This window comes from Muscardinus avellanarius, assembly GCF_963383645.1.
Source record: "Muscardinus avellanarius genome assembly, chromosome: 1".
In the NCBI taxonomy this organism is placed as follows: domain Eukaryota; kingdom Metazoa; phylum Chordata; class Mammalia; order Rodentia; family Gliridae; genus Muscardinus; species Muscardinus avellanarius.
The window spans coordinates 150,355,501-150,371,894 of NC_137786.1; the positions used below are offsets into that span (position 1 = coordinate 150,355,501).

Here is a 16,394-nt window from a genome sequence, read left to right on the forward strand (position 1 = left end):
TACAAAAAAAGAAAAACAACAAAACCACAAGTCAAACACAGGAGCTACTGAAAAAAATGCAAATGCTTCCAATTACCTGATTTATATACACAACATCCAATAAAATCTCAAGGCCTAACTACAAATAGTTACTAGGCTATAAGGTATAGTCCCTATCTTCCACTTGGAAAATTAATTTGGGAACCTGAAAATTACAATTCAGTGTGATACAACCTACTGTTTTTTGGTTTTGGCTATAAGCCTATAATAGGCCTTTAATCACTTGACTCCATATCCAGGAAAACTACTCAATAGTTGTTCCATAAATGCATTAGTTTCAAGTTTATGTTTTCACCTAAATGATTTTATACAATTCATATTTTAAAGAATAAAGAGAAATAGGTGGTAGGTGTATGCTGTCTGTACCAATAATATATACAAAATGGTATTGGCATAAAAAAAGACACAAGACCAGTGGAATAGAATAGAAGATACAGAGACAAATCCTCATATTCATAGCTAGTTGGTTTTTGATGAAGGGGCCAAAAAATATGCTGAAGAAAAGACAGAAATTATCAACAAAAGGTGCTGGGAAAACTGAATAGCTGAATAGCTATATATAGAAGAATAAAACTAGACTCTTATCTCTCAGCCAGCATAAAGATAAATTCAAACTGGATTAAAACCCTAGAAATTAGACCATAAACATAGCAATTACTAGAAGAAAACATAGGACCAACTCTCTAACATATAGATAATGGCAGACACATCCTCAATAAGATGCACTTAAGTTCAAGAAAGAAGGGAGGGAGGGAAAGAACCAATAAAATAAAAAGCATCTGCAAAGCAAAGGAAAGAAGATTCTGAAGAGAGGGCCTACAGAATGGGAGTAAATCTTTGCTAGATACTCCTCTGAAAAAGGACCCTAGAAGCCAGAATATATAAGGAAAACAAAAACAAAAAACATCAAAAGAAAGAAATCCAATAAAAATGGACCACTGAAATAAAGGCACTTCTGAAAAGAAGAAATACAAATGACCAACAAATATATGAACAAGCTCAACATCATTAGCAATCAGGAAAATACAAATCTAAACAACAGTGAGATTCCATTTAGTTCCAGTTAAAATGGCAATAATCAATAATATAAACAATAATTGCTAGTGTATATATGGAAATAGAAACTCTCATACAGTATTGGGTGGGATTATAAATTAGTACAACTACTATGGAAAATAGTATAAATGTTCCTCAAAAGACTAGAAATGGAACCACCATATAACTGATCTAGCTATACCACTCTTTAGTAACTTTTAAAAAGAATTAAAGTTAGAGTGCCATAGTGATTCTTGCATTCTCATGTTTATAGCAGCACAATTCACAACAACCAAATTATGAAACCAACCTAGGTATTCATCAACAGATGAATAGTAAGGAAAATGTGGCATATATGCCAAATGGAGTTTTACTCAATAATAAAGAAGAAAAAATGTCATTTGTAGGAAAATGGATAAAACTTGAGAACATTATATTGAGAATAGCCAGTTTCAGAAACTAAAGAGCCATATTTTTTCTCTCGTATGTGGAAGCTAGAGAGAAGATAGAAAAGAGACTTCAGATAAAAAAGTAAGAGACAAGAATAGAGGAACAAGATAGTAAAGATAAGGCTTCAGAAAAAAACATCAAATAATGTTATGATCATATAAGAAGGTATCACTACTGATCTCACTAACATGGACAGAGAGTAAGGGAGGAAGCAGGATGGGATTCAGAGGGAAATATACCAAGTAATTTGTGCATAGAGACATGTGTCACTTTGAATATCACTATGTCATATAATTACAATGCACCAGTGAGAGAGAGAAACAGAGAGATAGAGATAGAGATAGAGATAGAGATAGAGAGAGAGAGAGAGAGAGAGAGAGAGAGAGAGAGAGAGAGAGAGAAACACCAGAGCCCACTGGGCACTTATGTTCCAAGCACTAATGTACTTAAAGCCAGTGCTTCATCTGATTTTCAATAGAAAGACTGCAATTGATATTGAGATTCTAATTTTACTGAAGAGAAAACTGATACTCTAAGTCACATAGCTAGCTAATTGTGGGGCCAAGTCTCTTTTGCTCTAAAACCAAAGATATTTTTATAATTACATGTTGACTTTCCAAGACTAAAAATCTATATTCTTTTAATAGCAAAACATTCTGAATCTAAAAAATCATTTCTTCGCTTTGCAACAAATTTCCTAAAACACCCAAATTAACCAACATTACCCTACAAATTCACTAAATTCTATTTGGTAGAAATTTCATATGGAACTTTTTTAAACTTAAGAAATGCTTACCTCTACATTATTTGATAGAGGAACTTTATTTTTAAAGGGAACGACTTCTCCCTCTAAAGATTTCATTGCAGTTATATGTTTTGATTCCGCATCAAAGCACACACTGTTAATACCTGTTATATAACAGCAGTAATTTAAATGCAAAAGAAAGGACAATTGTTAGATATAAAATCTAATATATGCATATATCACATAATATATATGTCTCACCATAAATATTATAATAGAATTGTAATGTATATTACATGTGCAGTGTTCCCAGGATTTAAATGTCCTATTGAATTAAAAAAATCACTTTCTTAATTGATAGTCATATTACTAATCTAAAATATACTATATTAATTCTTAACTAGATATGACATGATCATTGACAGTTTTACTGTTTATTAGATATTTCAATATTTGGGGTTTTTGTTGTTGTTGTTTTGTGTTTTTGTGTTTTTTGTGTTTTTTTGTAGTACTGGGGGTGGAACCCAGAGGCGTTCTACCTCCAGGCTATACTCCCAGACCTTTTTTATATTTTATTTGGAAACAGGGTCTCACTAAGTTGCTGAAAGCCTCACTAAGTAGCTGAGGCTGGCTTCGAACCTGTGCGATCCTCCTGTCTCAGCCTCCCAAGCGCAGGGATTACAAGCATGTGCCACCACACCCAGCTATTATTTATTTTTCAAAATAATTTTAGGCAACTTAATCAACTAATGCATACTAATATGTAACAACTTGTCCTAAGTCTCGTATATTCCTTTTGGAAGAGAAAAATTTGTTACAATGTCTTTGTAAAATAATTTAGAAGTTTCTTATAATATTAAACATCATCTTATTATTACTAGGTATTTACCAATAAATAAAAACAGATGTCCATAAAACGATCTCTTTGAATGTTCACAAAAGCTTAATTCATGTTAGCCTAAAACAGGAAATAACTCAAAGGCCCCACAGGTTAAGGGATAAACTGGAAATAACCAAACAGTCCAAGAGGTGAGTGGATAAATTTATCAATAGATGAATGGATACTTTTTATATTTTCAAACAGGAGAACAAGAACACTATTCATCAATAAAAAGAACAAACTACAGTTGTAGGTGTGGTGAAAACATGCTGAACAAAAAAAGCCAGACACAATGAGTGCATAACAATATATATTGATGGACCCACTTATACAAAGTTCTAGAAATGACATAAGCTAATATATAAGATAAAACTCAGATCAGTGCTTGTCTGGCACTGAGAGGAAGGGGCAGTGGCTGTGAAGAGACATCAAGTAACTTTCTGGGCTGATGGAAATATTTTATATCATAATTTATAGTGGTGGTTGCATAGTATATGTTTGTAAAAAATGATCAACCCTTATACTTAAGCTATAAGTTTTGTATTATATAAATCATATACCAATAAAGTTTATTTTAGAATAAAGGTATAAAAGTGATCATTATATAGTATTTAGATATGAAGCAAAAAGATAAAAGGGGAAAAGAAAGTAAAATTTCCCCCAATTTACACATTACAGTATATAAAACACTTGACCCACATGATCTCAGTTTGATCTTCAGAAAACAATTGTAAGTTATTGTTTACATTACAAAGAAAAATAAATTTCAGAGAGTTAAATTTATAACTGACTAAATAGCAGAGACAACTAGAATGCAAGCCTTCCTGATTACAAGAGGTCTTTCTACTATCTCCCATAGCCCAAATCACAGTTATAAGCATCCTAAAGCTTCAGATACACAGGGATGGAAACTATTTCTGCAAAGAATGAGGAAGTAAATATTTTAATTTTTATGAGCCATAATTTGTGTCAGCTACTGAACTCTATACTCATAATCCCCAAATAGCTAGAAACTATGTAAAATTACTTGATATGGATACAATTCACCTAACCTGAGGTGTCATTTTCTCCATGATGCTGCAAAACTGAGATAAACTCCATCACAGAAATAGTTATAGTACTATATTCTTATGTCAATCATAGGAACTGTCCCACTGTATTTATTATATCTGTCAATTTACTAGCTTTTCTCCTCCATCAAGCCATAAGTTCTTTGAGTGTACAAACTCTATTTTACCCAAGAAACTAACATAGTATCTGTTGGCTAGCGTAAACTGAGTAAATATCAATTAAATAAATGTTGGTTCCTACCGGCAAATAACTTCTTAAGGTGAGACTGAATCACTGATGGATTAGTGGACTGGCCAAGTATTTCTAATAAGTCATCATCTCCAATAAAATAAAATCTTGGGAATGCTGAACGTTTTTCCTGATAGAAAAAAAATAGCATTCTCTATTTTCAGATAATTAAGATATTAAATACTTTATAATATATTTATATCTAAACTGTTTTACAAAAAAAAAAAACAAACAAACATGCCTCCAAAAATTCATTTAATGACTTTTGACATCTCTGAAGCTGGTCAAGTATTGTTAGTAGAGCATTTCTGATTCCTGCATGAGTAGTTAATGTTGCAACTCTATTGTCTCTCTTGATGTCAGTCATTATTGATCTACAAAAGAAAAATTATTTTCATATCTGTTAATACTGAGATTAAACATTTATTTTTCTCATGTTTCCAATAAAATAGAGTTAATAATACTATTTTCTGGAATATATCACCATACTTCTATATATCATTCTAAAAATTAATATCTCATAATTTTTACCTTTCTATGTTACAAAGTCTTATTTCATCATTCATTAAACACATATTAAGTCCTATCTCATAGAGCTAATGGTCCAATGACAAATACACTAAACAATTTCTCAAAATATTTAAATAAAATTATAATAAATGCTAAGAAGGAAAGGTACGAAATACTGTTATAGTAGCCAATAAGACAATCCATGCTTAACTTAAGAATGCATTTCTTTGTGATTAGGGAATCTAAGAATAAGCAGCTAGGAATAGAGCTACAGAAGTACACTTAAACCATCCTGGACTTTAATGTCTCTGGGCAGACTCTGTGGCAAAATCCAATAGACTATTTTGTAAAGATTTCAAATCAGGCATTTACATTTTCTATAATTTATGAGACTGCATCTGATACATGCCAATATTAACACACATTTGTACAATAGCATAATTAATGCTATTGAGCTGTTGAAAGAACCATAGTCTACCCTTGTGAGTTCACTAGTTCAGATTGCAATGAAAGTCTTTATTTATTTTGATCCATGAACACTTGGCAAATTTTACTTAGCAAAAAAGGATATACGTTTTACTATAGAATTAATGTATGAACAGTTTGTCACTACTGTTGGAGGTAAAAATTGTATATGAAACTATTTTATTCCATTGATTATATTTCTGAAGTATAAATTTAAAAACCTAATTCTTTTTTTTTAAAGAAAGGCCATCCATAACTTAGCAATTCCTTGAGAAAGTGATTTTATATATGTATGTATTTATGTATGTACATATGTACATATGTATGTATATGTATATTTATTTGGTACTGGAGATTGAACCCAGGAGTGCTCTACCACAGAGCTACATCCCCAGCCTTATTTCCTTCCTTTTCTTTCTTTTTATTTTTTATTTTTTTGAGACAGGAATTTGCTAAGTTGCCCAAGCTGCCCTTCAGCTTGTGATCCTCCCGCCTCATCTCCTGAGTAGCAGGGATTACAGGTATGTGCTGCCTCATTTGGCCATGAGAAAGAAATTTAAACAGAGATAAAAATGATGAATAAGAAATCAGTAAGTCAGTAAAGAGGAAAACAATTCACTTCTTTATAGCTTTAAATGTCTAGGATTCTTAAGGCTAGAGTCAGTAGGCCAAAAAGGAGAGTAACACAAGAAAAGGAGAGAGAAAAGAAGAAAAATATTATGCTTTATTTTTAGGGCAATGGGAAACCATTTATAAGTTTTACCTATAACAATAAAATAAAGAAGTAATAAAACTGCATTTTCAAATGATTACCTTGGCTACTGTGTGAAAAATTTACTGGAGAAGACAAGAACAAGTCAGAAGGTTAATAGTAGTCAAAATAGAAAATAAAGTATTTTAGAATAGAATTGAAAATAAATTACTTTGGATTAATAACTTCACAATATGAATAAATTACTGCCATATGTGTCTAAGTTTTATGTAGGTGTACTGACCTAAAATCTTCATCAACTCTGTTGAAGCGTGTCTGTTCTTTTGGCAATGCTCCACGGCCAAAGATGGGTTCCAAATATACCCATTTTCTCTGAATATGATTTAAATTCTGCAGGTACTCATCTAACTCTGCAAGTTTTCTTTCCCAAATTGACACTTTATCTTCAAATCCTTTATAATATGGAGAATCTTTTAAGGACTGAAGAAGGCATCTATTATCTCCAACCTGATTCACTATATCTTTCCAGTCTTTAATCAGCTTGATAGTTCGACTTTGGCTGTCTTCATAATCAACCAAAGTAAACACTGCTCCAACTCCCCAGAGATCAAGTTCACGTAAAGCTTCTCTGATTGTAACTTCGCCTTGTGCCCGACTATTTAAATCCTATTTGACACAAAATACACATACTTATTATTTCAAAATGATCCATATAAATAAATTATAAGATATATACTTTTTTGGCAGTACTAGAGACTGAACCCAGGAATGTTTTACTTCTGAGCTATATAATACTCTTCCATTTGTTTGTGGCATGGTCAAACTAAGTTACCCAGATAGACCTTGAAATTGCAAGCCTCCTCAGTAGCTGGGATTATAGGAATGTGCCACCACGCCCAACTAAGAAACATACTTTAAAAAATTTGATGGGGAGTGGTGAGTTGGCCTGGGCCACCCTCCCCCCTCATGCCATTTTGGCATGGGGCTGTAACTATCTTCTGTATTTCTATTTTCTGTATTTCTATCTTTTTAATAAACTTCTTTAAATCTTCAAAAAAAATTTTACTACTACATATTATATTGGAAATTATAGTTACATATTTGTACATACACATAATTTAGTCATTTAAGAAATACACTTTTAAAAATATATATTTTATCTGGATTTTTACAATAAAACAAAAAAAATGAGTGGATATATTTTATATACAATCCAGGAAAATAACTGGATATTGTACCAAGATATCAGATATTAAGCTTCATGGTCACATGATCAAAGTATATACAAACTTCTGCCTTATACTTTTAACTACTATAAAAAAAGAAAATTCAAGTATTCATCACAAAAGACAAAACTGATCAAGCTTATTTAAAGTTTTATAGACCAAAATGCCAGGATTTGGTAGAACTGAACTGCAAAAATGTTACTATGATCATAAGTTCTGATTCATCAAAAGTGATTAACAGCCAGGCATGGTAGCTCACATCTATAATTACAGTACTTGAGAGGCTAAAACAGGAGAATTGCAAGCGCAAGGCCAGCCTCAGCAACTTAGCAAGGCCCTCAGCAATTTAGCAAGGCCTAGTTTTAAAATAAAAAATAAAGTAGGGCTGGGGTATAGCTCAGGTGTAAAATGTCCTAGTACCACCCAAACATTTCTCCAGTACCACCAAAAAAAATTAATAATAATAATAATAATAATAATAATAATAATAACAAGGTGATTAGTAGTCAACTAGAATTATCTCCTACAGCAATCATGCTTTATGACTTCCCATGATTATCAAACATGTTCCAAGGCTATTGACAAACATAAAGGCTTACATTTGGATAGAAAATAAAATAATATTGTAAGGTACAACTTTTACAATGAATGGCTAGAACACAAAACAGAAAGCCTGCCACATATGACAGAATTGCAACAAGTTTATTTTCACCTGAGAACTTTTCTAAGCCTGATTGGTAAACTAGTTATTGGTTTAACTCTGGATTTTTGTATCCTCTAGCTTCTATTTGTAACATACCACATAATTTTAAACTCATTTTATGTAATATCAATTGTATTTCTTAGCTTCTTTTATTGATGTTGAATCTCTTTGCAAAGAAAGGATTTTTTCATATTTCATATTTTTCTCTAAGAAGGTGTTTATATTATCGTTTCCATAATTCCATACACAGTGCTAGACAGATTAAGATACATTACTAAGGAAAAAATAATGGAGTAATGGAACATGTTACTATTTTAAGGGAGGAAAAAATCTCCCATGAAATGTAGTGTATTAACAAAGTTCAGGTTTCTGGGACCTTTATTATAAATACTTCTTACTTTAAGCTCTGTAGCTTTGGCAATAATTGTATCAGCTACTCTGAGCAAATCACCAAACAGCAATTTCTCTAGACTAGTCCCCCTAGGAAGGCCAAGTAGACGAAAAAGATCAAGCCAGTGATCTGAAGAAAGATGCTCCCCTCTCACGTATTTCAAGATAGGAATTGAGGCCTGTTCAAAAAAAGACAAAAATGGCATATGAATGTCATTGTAAAATACAAATTATTATTTACTTTCATGCTTACTGGTGCTCTGAATTTGGCTTGCTCTAGTATCTTATTTAACAACCTTGAAATCATATCCTTAAATGGAATTTTATGAAAGTTATTAAATATGGCTGGGAATACATACAAATTTCTCTTTGTAGTTTAATATATTTTAAAATATAAATAGAATATTTTAATTTTATTTTAAGATATAACCCATGTTACACAAAGATGTATAAATAATCTACAGCTTTACCCATAAACTTCTGAGTTATAACTTTTTCCAAATTAGTAGCAGAAATATCTATAATTTCATTTTATGTGTATAAAATGAAGTAACTTAATTAAAAATATAAAATAATGGTTCAGTCACTAAATAATAAAATGATAAGTAAAAGCTCCAAATACTATTTTTAATGAACAGAATAAGTAAAACAATCTTACTTTATATTTATCAACTTCTGATTGTAATTTCACTGTCATCACTGAATGTTCTTCTACCTTCCTTAATCTGTCGTGCCAATTCATCAAAAACTCCTCAAACAAATATGTCTTGGTCCTAAAAAAAACAAAACCACATTTTAGAGTTCATACCAAAAAAACTACCAAATTATAATAATCTAAATATTGTTTTTAATCAAACCGAAAAGTAATCCAGTCTTCATTGGCCATTTCCTGAAATCCTTGATGAAATTCTTCATACAGGGCCCAAATTTGTGAACAGCTTTCAATGTCTTTAGAGATGGTATATGCCATAGAGAAGTTAGGTTCTTCTAGTCCAAAATGATGGCAATCATCACTATAGAAAAAAATATTGAAATATTAAATTCAAAATAAAGAAAAACTTAAGTATCAAGTTATCTCATGTGCGTATGCGTGACTTTATGTGCGTGCATGCATGTGTGTGTTTATTTATTCATAGAAATATACAGGAGGTTGTTTACATGAAATTTTACTTTACTTACATAATTGGCATTTTTTCCCAAATAAATCAACACAAAATTGATACATATCACATATATGTTTATGTTAATGGTTTTATAAATGCATTAATCTAAAAATAAAAAAGTCTCAGCTGAATAGAAGATAGTATTCGTTTAATTAGTATAATGCCATTTAATAATTACAGGATGAAGCCAAGCATGGTTGTGCATAACTGTAACCCCAGTATTTGGGAGGCTGAGAAAGAAGGATTACAGGTTCAAGGTCAGCCTCAGCAACCTAGCAAGGGCCTCAGCAACTTAGTGAGACCCCGTTTCAAAATAAAAAAAAATAGGGCTGAGGTTACATCCCAGAGGTAGAATGTCCTTGAGTTCAATCCTTGGTATCACCAACACACACACACACACACACAAACACACACCAGTACGAAAACTCCTACTCACCTACAAAAAAAGCAATTATTTTATGGATTTTTTACCTAAATAGACCAAACCTAAAACAATACTCAAATGTAATATACTTTTATTTATAAGATAAACCAAAGGCCTACTAGCTTTTTTCTATGAAACTTTGTTTATTTTGTTAGATTCATTTTTTTCCAAAAAGTCATTGAAAGTGTTTTTCCAATAATTTTACATATTCCACTTTTAAATAGGATAAGATCCCACATAAAATAAAATCAATATTCCTAACTCTAACTTATAAGTAACTTAATTTTCTATTCTATTTCAAGACCTTTTTTTGAAAATTGCTTGATCTTAATAGCCTTATATAACCTAACTGCAACTCCTAAGAAAGCAGTAATGTGATGATGTATTATTTGGGGGTTTTATTTGTTTTTCTTTTGTGGTATTATGGATTGACTCAAGGGTCATTCTATATCTAATCTATACCCTCAGCCCTATTTTATTTTATTTCTTTTTCAAAACAGGGCCTAAGATGCAGAGGGCCTAGCTAAATTTTAGCTGAGGCTAGTATCAAATCCACGATTCCCCTGTCTCAGCCTCCATGTACTGAGATTACAAGTGTGCACCACCATGCCTGGCTCTATTGTCTGTGTTTTAACAAATACTAAACTTCATGAAGAAAGGCATTAAGACAGCGGACATAATAAAATTTTGAGCTTACTATATTATATAAACATGAAATTTGTTTTTCAAAATGGGCACTACTAGTTTAAAAAAACATACACCAATTTTTTTCTTATGACTTCTAGGTCATCGAATTCAATTTTTTTCTCTTTTATTGACTTTGCACTTTTATCAAGAGTATTATGTTGGCCAGTTTCAATAACATCATCGCCAGGTTTCAGTTGGTCCCAACGAGCTTTAAATTTTTCCAGTTCTTGATAATAGATCTGAAGACGTGATTTCACATTTCCTTTCATCACTTCAATCTATAACCAACAGAGTTTAAATAATTAAATGCAGAGTAAAATCTCACTTTACTTTTACATTTTTATTTCCAATGTTTTCTGTTTAAAAGTGAATAGAAACAAACACTAACTTTTCAAGGTATTGCTTTTATCTTGATTATTGACTCTAAATTCATAAAATGATTCAACAAGATAAAATTATAACATAAATTTACAATAACAAAAGCTAAAAGAACATTAAAAAAAAGACATAACCCTCAACTATCATCACTAAACATACTATTCCTGTGATTAACAGTACCTACTACAACTATCAACAAAGGTGATATATAAAATGTTCAAAGACTGTTCTATCTGCATAAATAGTTGCTTGCTTAGAGAAGGCTTTCCAAGTTTATCATTCAGCCCAGGGCTATGAGACTAACCTCTAGGCAATAACAAATGAGTGCAACAGATGTGTACAACATCTAAGTTATACTGTGAAAGATAGGTAGTACCCCATTCTCTTTCCATCTTCCCCTTCCAGCAAGTTGGTATGGTAGTAAACATCCTTGGCTAATACCTGGGGATGGTAGGAAATTAAAGAAGCCTGGGCCCCAGATAAAAATTACAGAGCAGAGGCATCATTTCAGCTTGCAGTTTAACTTGAGGGAGAAACATAAGCTATATTTTTTGAGGGATCTCCATTAAAATAGTCAAACAGGTATCTCGATAGATTTAGTAATGAAAAAAAGAACATAAATTTCAGAAATCAACTTAAGAGATATATAGTAGATATACAATAAATTTATTCATGCCAACAATAAAAATAAGATTTTATTTTCTTCCTGGTTTGATAGGAAGTAGAGATATACCATGTCATATATCATTTATATAATGTATTTATTATTTTACTATAAATATACTGAGAGATGTCAATTTCAATAGCAACATTAAAATTTATTCTCTTAAAATTTGGCTATAGTGGAAGAAATATAAAGCACAAAAATCAAGAATTAAGTTTTCATTTTAATAAAATAATTTAAAAGTTCTTACCTGGTCTTTAATCATGAGTTGGTGACTTTCCATCATTAATTCAAATTTATCCCACTTAGCTTTCAGATTACTAATTGTTTCTAAACCTCTACCTGCCACAGTTCGTAAAAGTCTGTTTTTGGCCTCAGCTTCTTGAAATAAGGGCAAAATCTAAAGGTTAAAAAAGGTAAATTATTTTATCAAATCTCTAAAGATTTCATTTATTTTAACATTTCTTTCATGATTTGCCTTTTTATCAAAATTTTTATATAATTTTTTAAATTCCTAAATATAAACTTTTTTTTTGGTGGTGGTGGTACTGGGGGTGGAACCCAGAGGATTTCTACCTCCAGGCTACACTCCCAGACCTATTTTTTATATTTTATTTGGAAACAGGGTCTCACTAAGTTGCTGAGAGCCTCACTAAGTAGCTGAGGCTGGCTTCGAACCCGTGCGATCCTCCTGTCTCAGCCTCCCAAGCGCAGGGATTACAAGTGTGCACCACCACGCCCGGATATAAACCTTCTAATGCTTACTTATATACAAGCTCATAAGTACTCTAACTTTAGAATTTAAGAAGGATAACAAAGGTAATAAGACTCAATAAAATCATGAATTTATAACTGTAGCTGTTCAAAGGAAAATTCTCACTATTAATATTCCATTTATAATAAAATGCTACAGGATTTTCTGAAAGAGCTAAGATTAGTGATTATCTAAGAGCATAGGTAAACTAAATTACCCTACTTAGTAGAGAAGAGAAAGTTAAGGCAAAAAAGTACTTAAGAAATGAACTGAAGAAGTTAAATCAAGTTCCTACATTTGGGGTTTCTAAATGAAATGTCCTAAATTGTGTATTGTAAAGATCTTGTTAAACAATCTGGAGATAGGTCAGTATATTGTTCTAAACTGTTTGAATTGATTCTAAGTCTTTTAAAGCACTGTAAAACATCTTTAAAATGTCTTTAAAAGCACTATAATATCTGTACTTTTACTACTAGACAAAGCAGTAAAATCCACTGAAAGATTTTTAAATATCACTGTGTATATACAATAAAACACAACAAAATAAACTCAAATATATCTCAACGATCCCTGGGCAGGATCCGTTTTTTTGAGAGACAGAGAAATGCCAATGGATCAAGAAGCTTTGCTTCCTTGAATATTATGCTATCTTAATAACATTTATAGCTATCTTCTGTTTCTTAAGTATAAGAAGCTCTTTCTTTGCCTTCAGAGCTTTTTGCTTGCTATTAAAATTTTTTTCAGAATAATCTTTCCACCAAACTCAGAATGATTGTCTCCTTATCCTTAGTTTTCAGCTCAAATGTTATCTCTCTTTAAAAAAATCTCCCATGATCACTCACCCTAAGTAATGTCCCCCAGTTTAGCATACTTGTTATCTACTAGCTCCTGTTCAAGACCACACACACACACACACACACACACACACACACACGTACATTCCATAAGAACAGAACATATGCACATGCTTCTAGCACAATGGATGGACTATATCAGATGATCTATAAGTATCTGTCACAGAAATAAAAGAATGAATGACTTCGTTTTTGCTAAATTCCACAGCTGATAATCATTTCTTTCTAAATTTATTCCTACTACTAGAAAAGCACATAATTTTATTCACCTTTACACCCTCTTTTCTACCTTTAAGCCCATCACATAAAAGTTTATAATTTCTTCCACCGAAAGGGACATTTTTTTAACATTAAGCTCTATACTGTTTGCTTATCAGACAGTAGGGACACATAAAAGATTGCATACTGACTTGAATTATTTTTCCTCCTTGGTATAAATATGATTGAAATTATCGGCACTATGTTTATAAAGCTTTGGCTTGCTTATTCTGGGCTATGGCCTTCTTGATACTGTTTTTATGAGTCTTTAGCACTCTTTCACCTCTGTTTTTAAGTTTTTCTAGTGTGTGTATGTGTTCCTAAGTCAGCTATAACTTCATACTAATTATAATTCTGAAGTTAAGAGCATGAATTATTTAAGTTTACTCTTATTTTTGTATGTCGCATCATAAAACAGACTAAACAGACTTCTGAAAACAACATGGGGCACTATAGTTACTGTGTTATTAAACAAATATAGTGTGAAGAGTCCGATTTTGGAACAAATATATGAACGCTCTTCTAATGCTCAAATCATAAATTTCTAAAAAATCACATAAAAATGTAACTTACATATCTCCAATACAGTAAAATAATAGTAATAATAATTTTACTTTGTGATTCTCACCTCTGGCTTCTGTTCCAGTAGTTTACTATAGCGTAAGTTTGCATCACCTATTTCTTCCACAGACTGTGGCATAATTGTTAAGACTTCCATAGCCTCAGTAACAAATGTATCAATTTTGTGTAAATGAGCTGAATAAATAACATTGAAATATAAGACATTACTAGCATCACAAAAATAATCATTAAATAATTTTGAAATCAAAGTGTTACTGTCACCATGTAAATTACATTAAATCCTAAATCATTTGCTTTCAAACAATTAAGTGTCAAAACATAGAATCCAAAAAATTGTTACTATGAAAGTTTCATTCTATTACATTATACTGAAAACTTTTTAGAAAAAAAATGTGCTTATTCTTAATAAAATTTACTAAAAATTAGGTTTCATTAGTCTTTTAAATAATATACTAAAACATATCAGCTTATTTGAAGAGATAAAGAGAAATATTATGCCAGAATTGCCTACTTTCTAAGTAACATAAATAACAAACTGACATAATACCCCAATAACAAAGATGAATTCAGTGTTTAGACCTCTTAAAGATGAATGATGGCTTTCCTACTTTTTAAAAATTATCATTTTGAGAAAATTTTATTTCATGATAGTTTCTATTCAGTTTTATTTTCAATCATTGATATTATATTTTATAACTACTAAAGTGCATGTCTCTATATACGAAGTGAAGTAAAAATTAAAATTATAAAGTGCATTTACCCTGGATGGACTTCTTCAAAGAAAGAACAAGCATATCAAATAACTTTTGGATGAGATCATCAATCACTGTCTTCACAGGGCTACAATTAATATTTAAACAATCCACCTTGACAACACTAAAAAATGACAATGGATACATTTTGACATGAAAACCTAATCAGAGGGAAGTCCCTTAATACTATAAGATTTTGTATAATACATTTCAAAATATAAGTTAAAAGTATTAATGAGATCTTTAAACGCATTTAAATTAGCTCAAATCAAATCTTCACTAACCTTCCATTCTCATTTCAAAAGTCTAATTCAAGCCAGTCATGGTGGTGCACACCTGTAATGCCTGTAATCTCAAGACAGAAGGATCACAGGTTCAAGGACAGCCTCGGCAACTAATAAGACTCTCATCATCCTATCAAGAACCTGTCTCAAAATAGAAATAAAATAGGACTGGGAGTATAGCTCAGAGGTAGAATACCCTAAGGTTTAACTCCCAGTACCACAAAATAAAATTGAATTCGATTGTTACTATCTAGCAAAAACTCCCCAATTGTGCCCCCAAATAGATGTATGTGATCATACTCTGAATCCCCATAGATTTAGTTCAGTAAATCATAATTTAGTCTCTAATATACAATATAAAGCATTCTGTTACTAATGACAATTAAAATACTAACATTTATAAAAATATACCGTGTACCAGTAATTTTTATGTAAATCATTTAATCCTCAAAATACTATAAAAATACTATCTTGTGTATGTGTGTATTAAGTTTGTGCACACGTGCATGAATGTTTTACTAGGGATTGAACCCAGGGGCATTCTACCTCTGAGCTACATCACCAGCCCTATTTTTTTATTTTTTATTTTGAAACAAGGCCTTACTAAATTGCTGAGCCTGGCCATGAACCTGCAATCCTCCTCAAGCCTCAATCTCAGCCTCCCAAGTACTGGGATTACAATCTTGCACCACCATACCAGGCCTACTGTTGTATTTTAAAGGTGAAGAGAATAGAGCCTTACAAGTTAACCAGAAAGAGCAGTCTGACTGCAGAGCACAGGCAAGGCCTCAGTGGACTTGAGCTAATCATCTGAGATACTTTTATTGCATAACCACACAGTAAGCAACTAGAACTCAGGCTCTCTCTTCTTCTTTATGTACCCCTATAGCACACAGTTTTTCATGTTATAAATGCTCACCAATATTTCTTGGAAGAATGAATGAATAAAAGTAACATTATCTTTTATGGGTAACATATGCAGTATTATACAAAGTCTCATTGCCAAAAGAGGTTCCAGTGGTGGAAACTTCAGATGGCAAGGGGGACATAGTCTCAAGTAGGTAGATTATGAGATGCCCCTCAGAGGATTTTGTCCTCATTAAGAGCAATACCTAGATGCAGAACTATGCTGTATGCTTT

General features: G+C 31.6%; 1 protein-coding gene across 2 annotated transcripts in view; it reads right to left on the bottom strand.

Annotated features, from left to right (window-relative positions):
• Positions 1-16,394, bottom strand: part of DYNC2H1 (dynein cytoplasmic 2 heavy chain 1) — a gene marked incomplete at both ends in the record, with an annotated part of 293,921 nt that overhangs the window by 241,113 nt on the left and 36,414 nt on the right. For both annotated transcript variants that reach the window (XM_080694845.1, XM_080694844.1), the window contains 11 exons: positions 2,321-2,433; positions 4,461-4,578; positions 4,690-4,822; positions 6,419-6,801; positions 8,463-8,633; positions 9,113-9,227; positions 9,312-9,467; positions 10,801-11,006; positions 12,021-12,170; positions 14,265-14,392; positions 14,979-15,094. In XM_080694845.1, the coding sequence (XP_080550971.1) occupies positions 2,321-2,433; positions 4,461-4,578; positions 4,690-4,822; positions 6,419-6,801; positions 8,463-8,633; positions 9,113-9,227; positions 9,312-9,467; positions 10,801-11,006; positions 12,021-12,170; positions 14,265-14,392; positions 14,979-15,094 (1,789 nt within the window). The remainder of the gene's footprint in view (positions 1-2,320; positions 2,434-4,460; positions 4,579-4,689; positions 4,823-6,418; positions 6,802-8,462; positions 8,634-9,112; positions 9,228-9,311; positions 9,468-10,800; positions 11,007-12,020; positions 12,171-14,264; positions 14,393-14,978; positions 15,095-16,394) is intronic.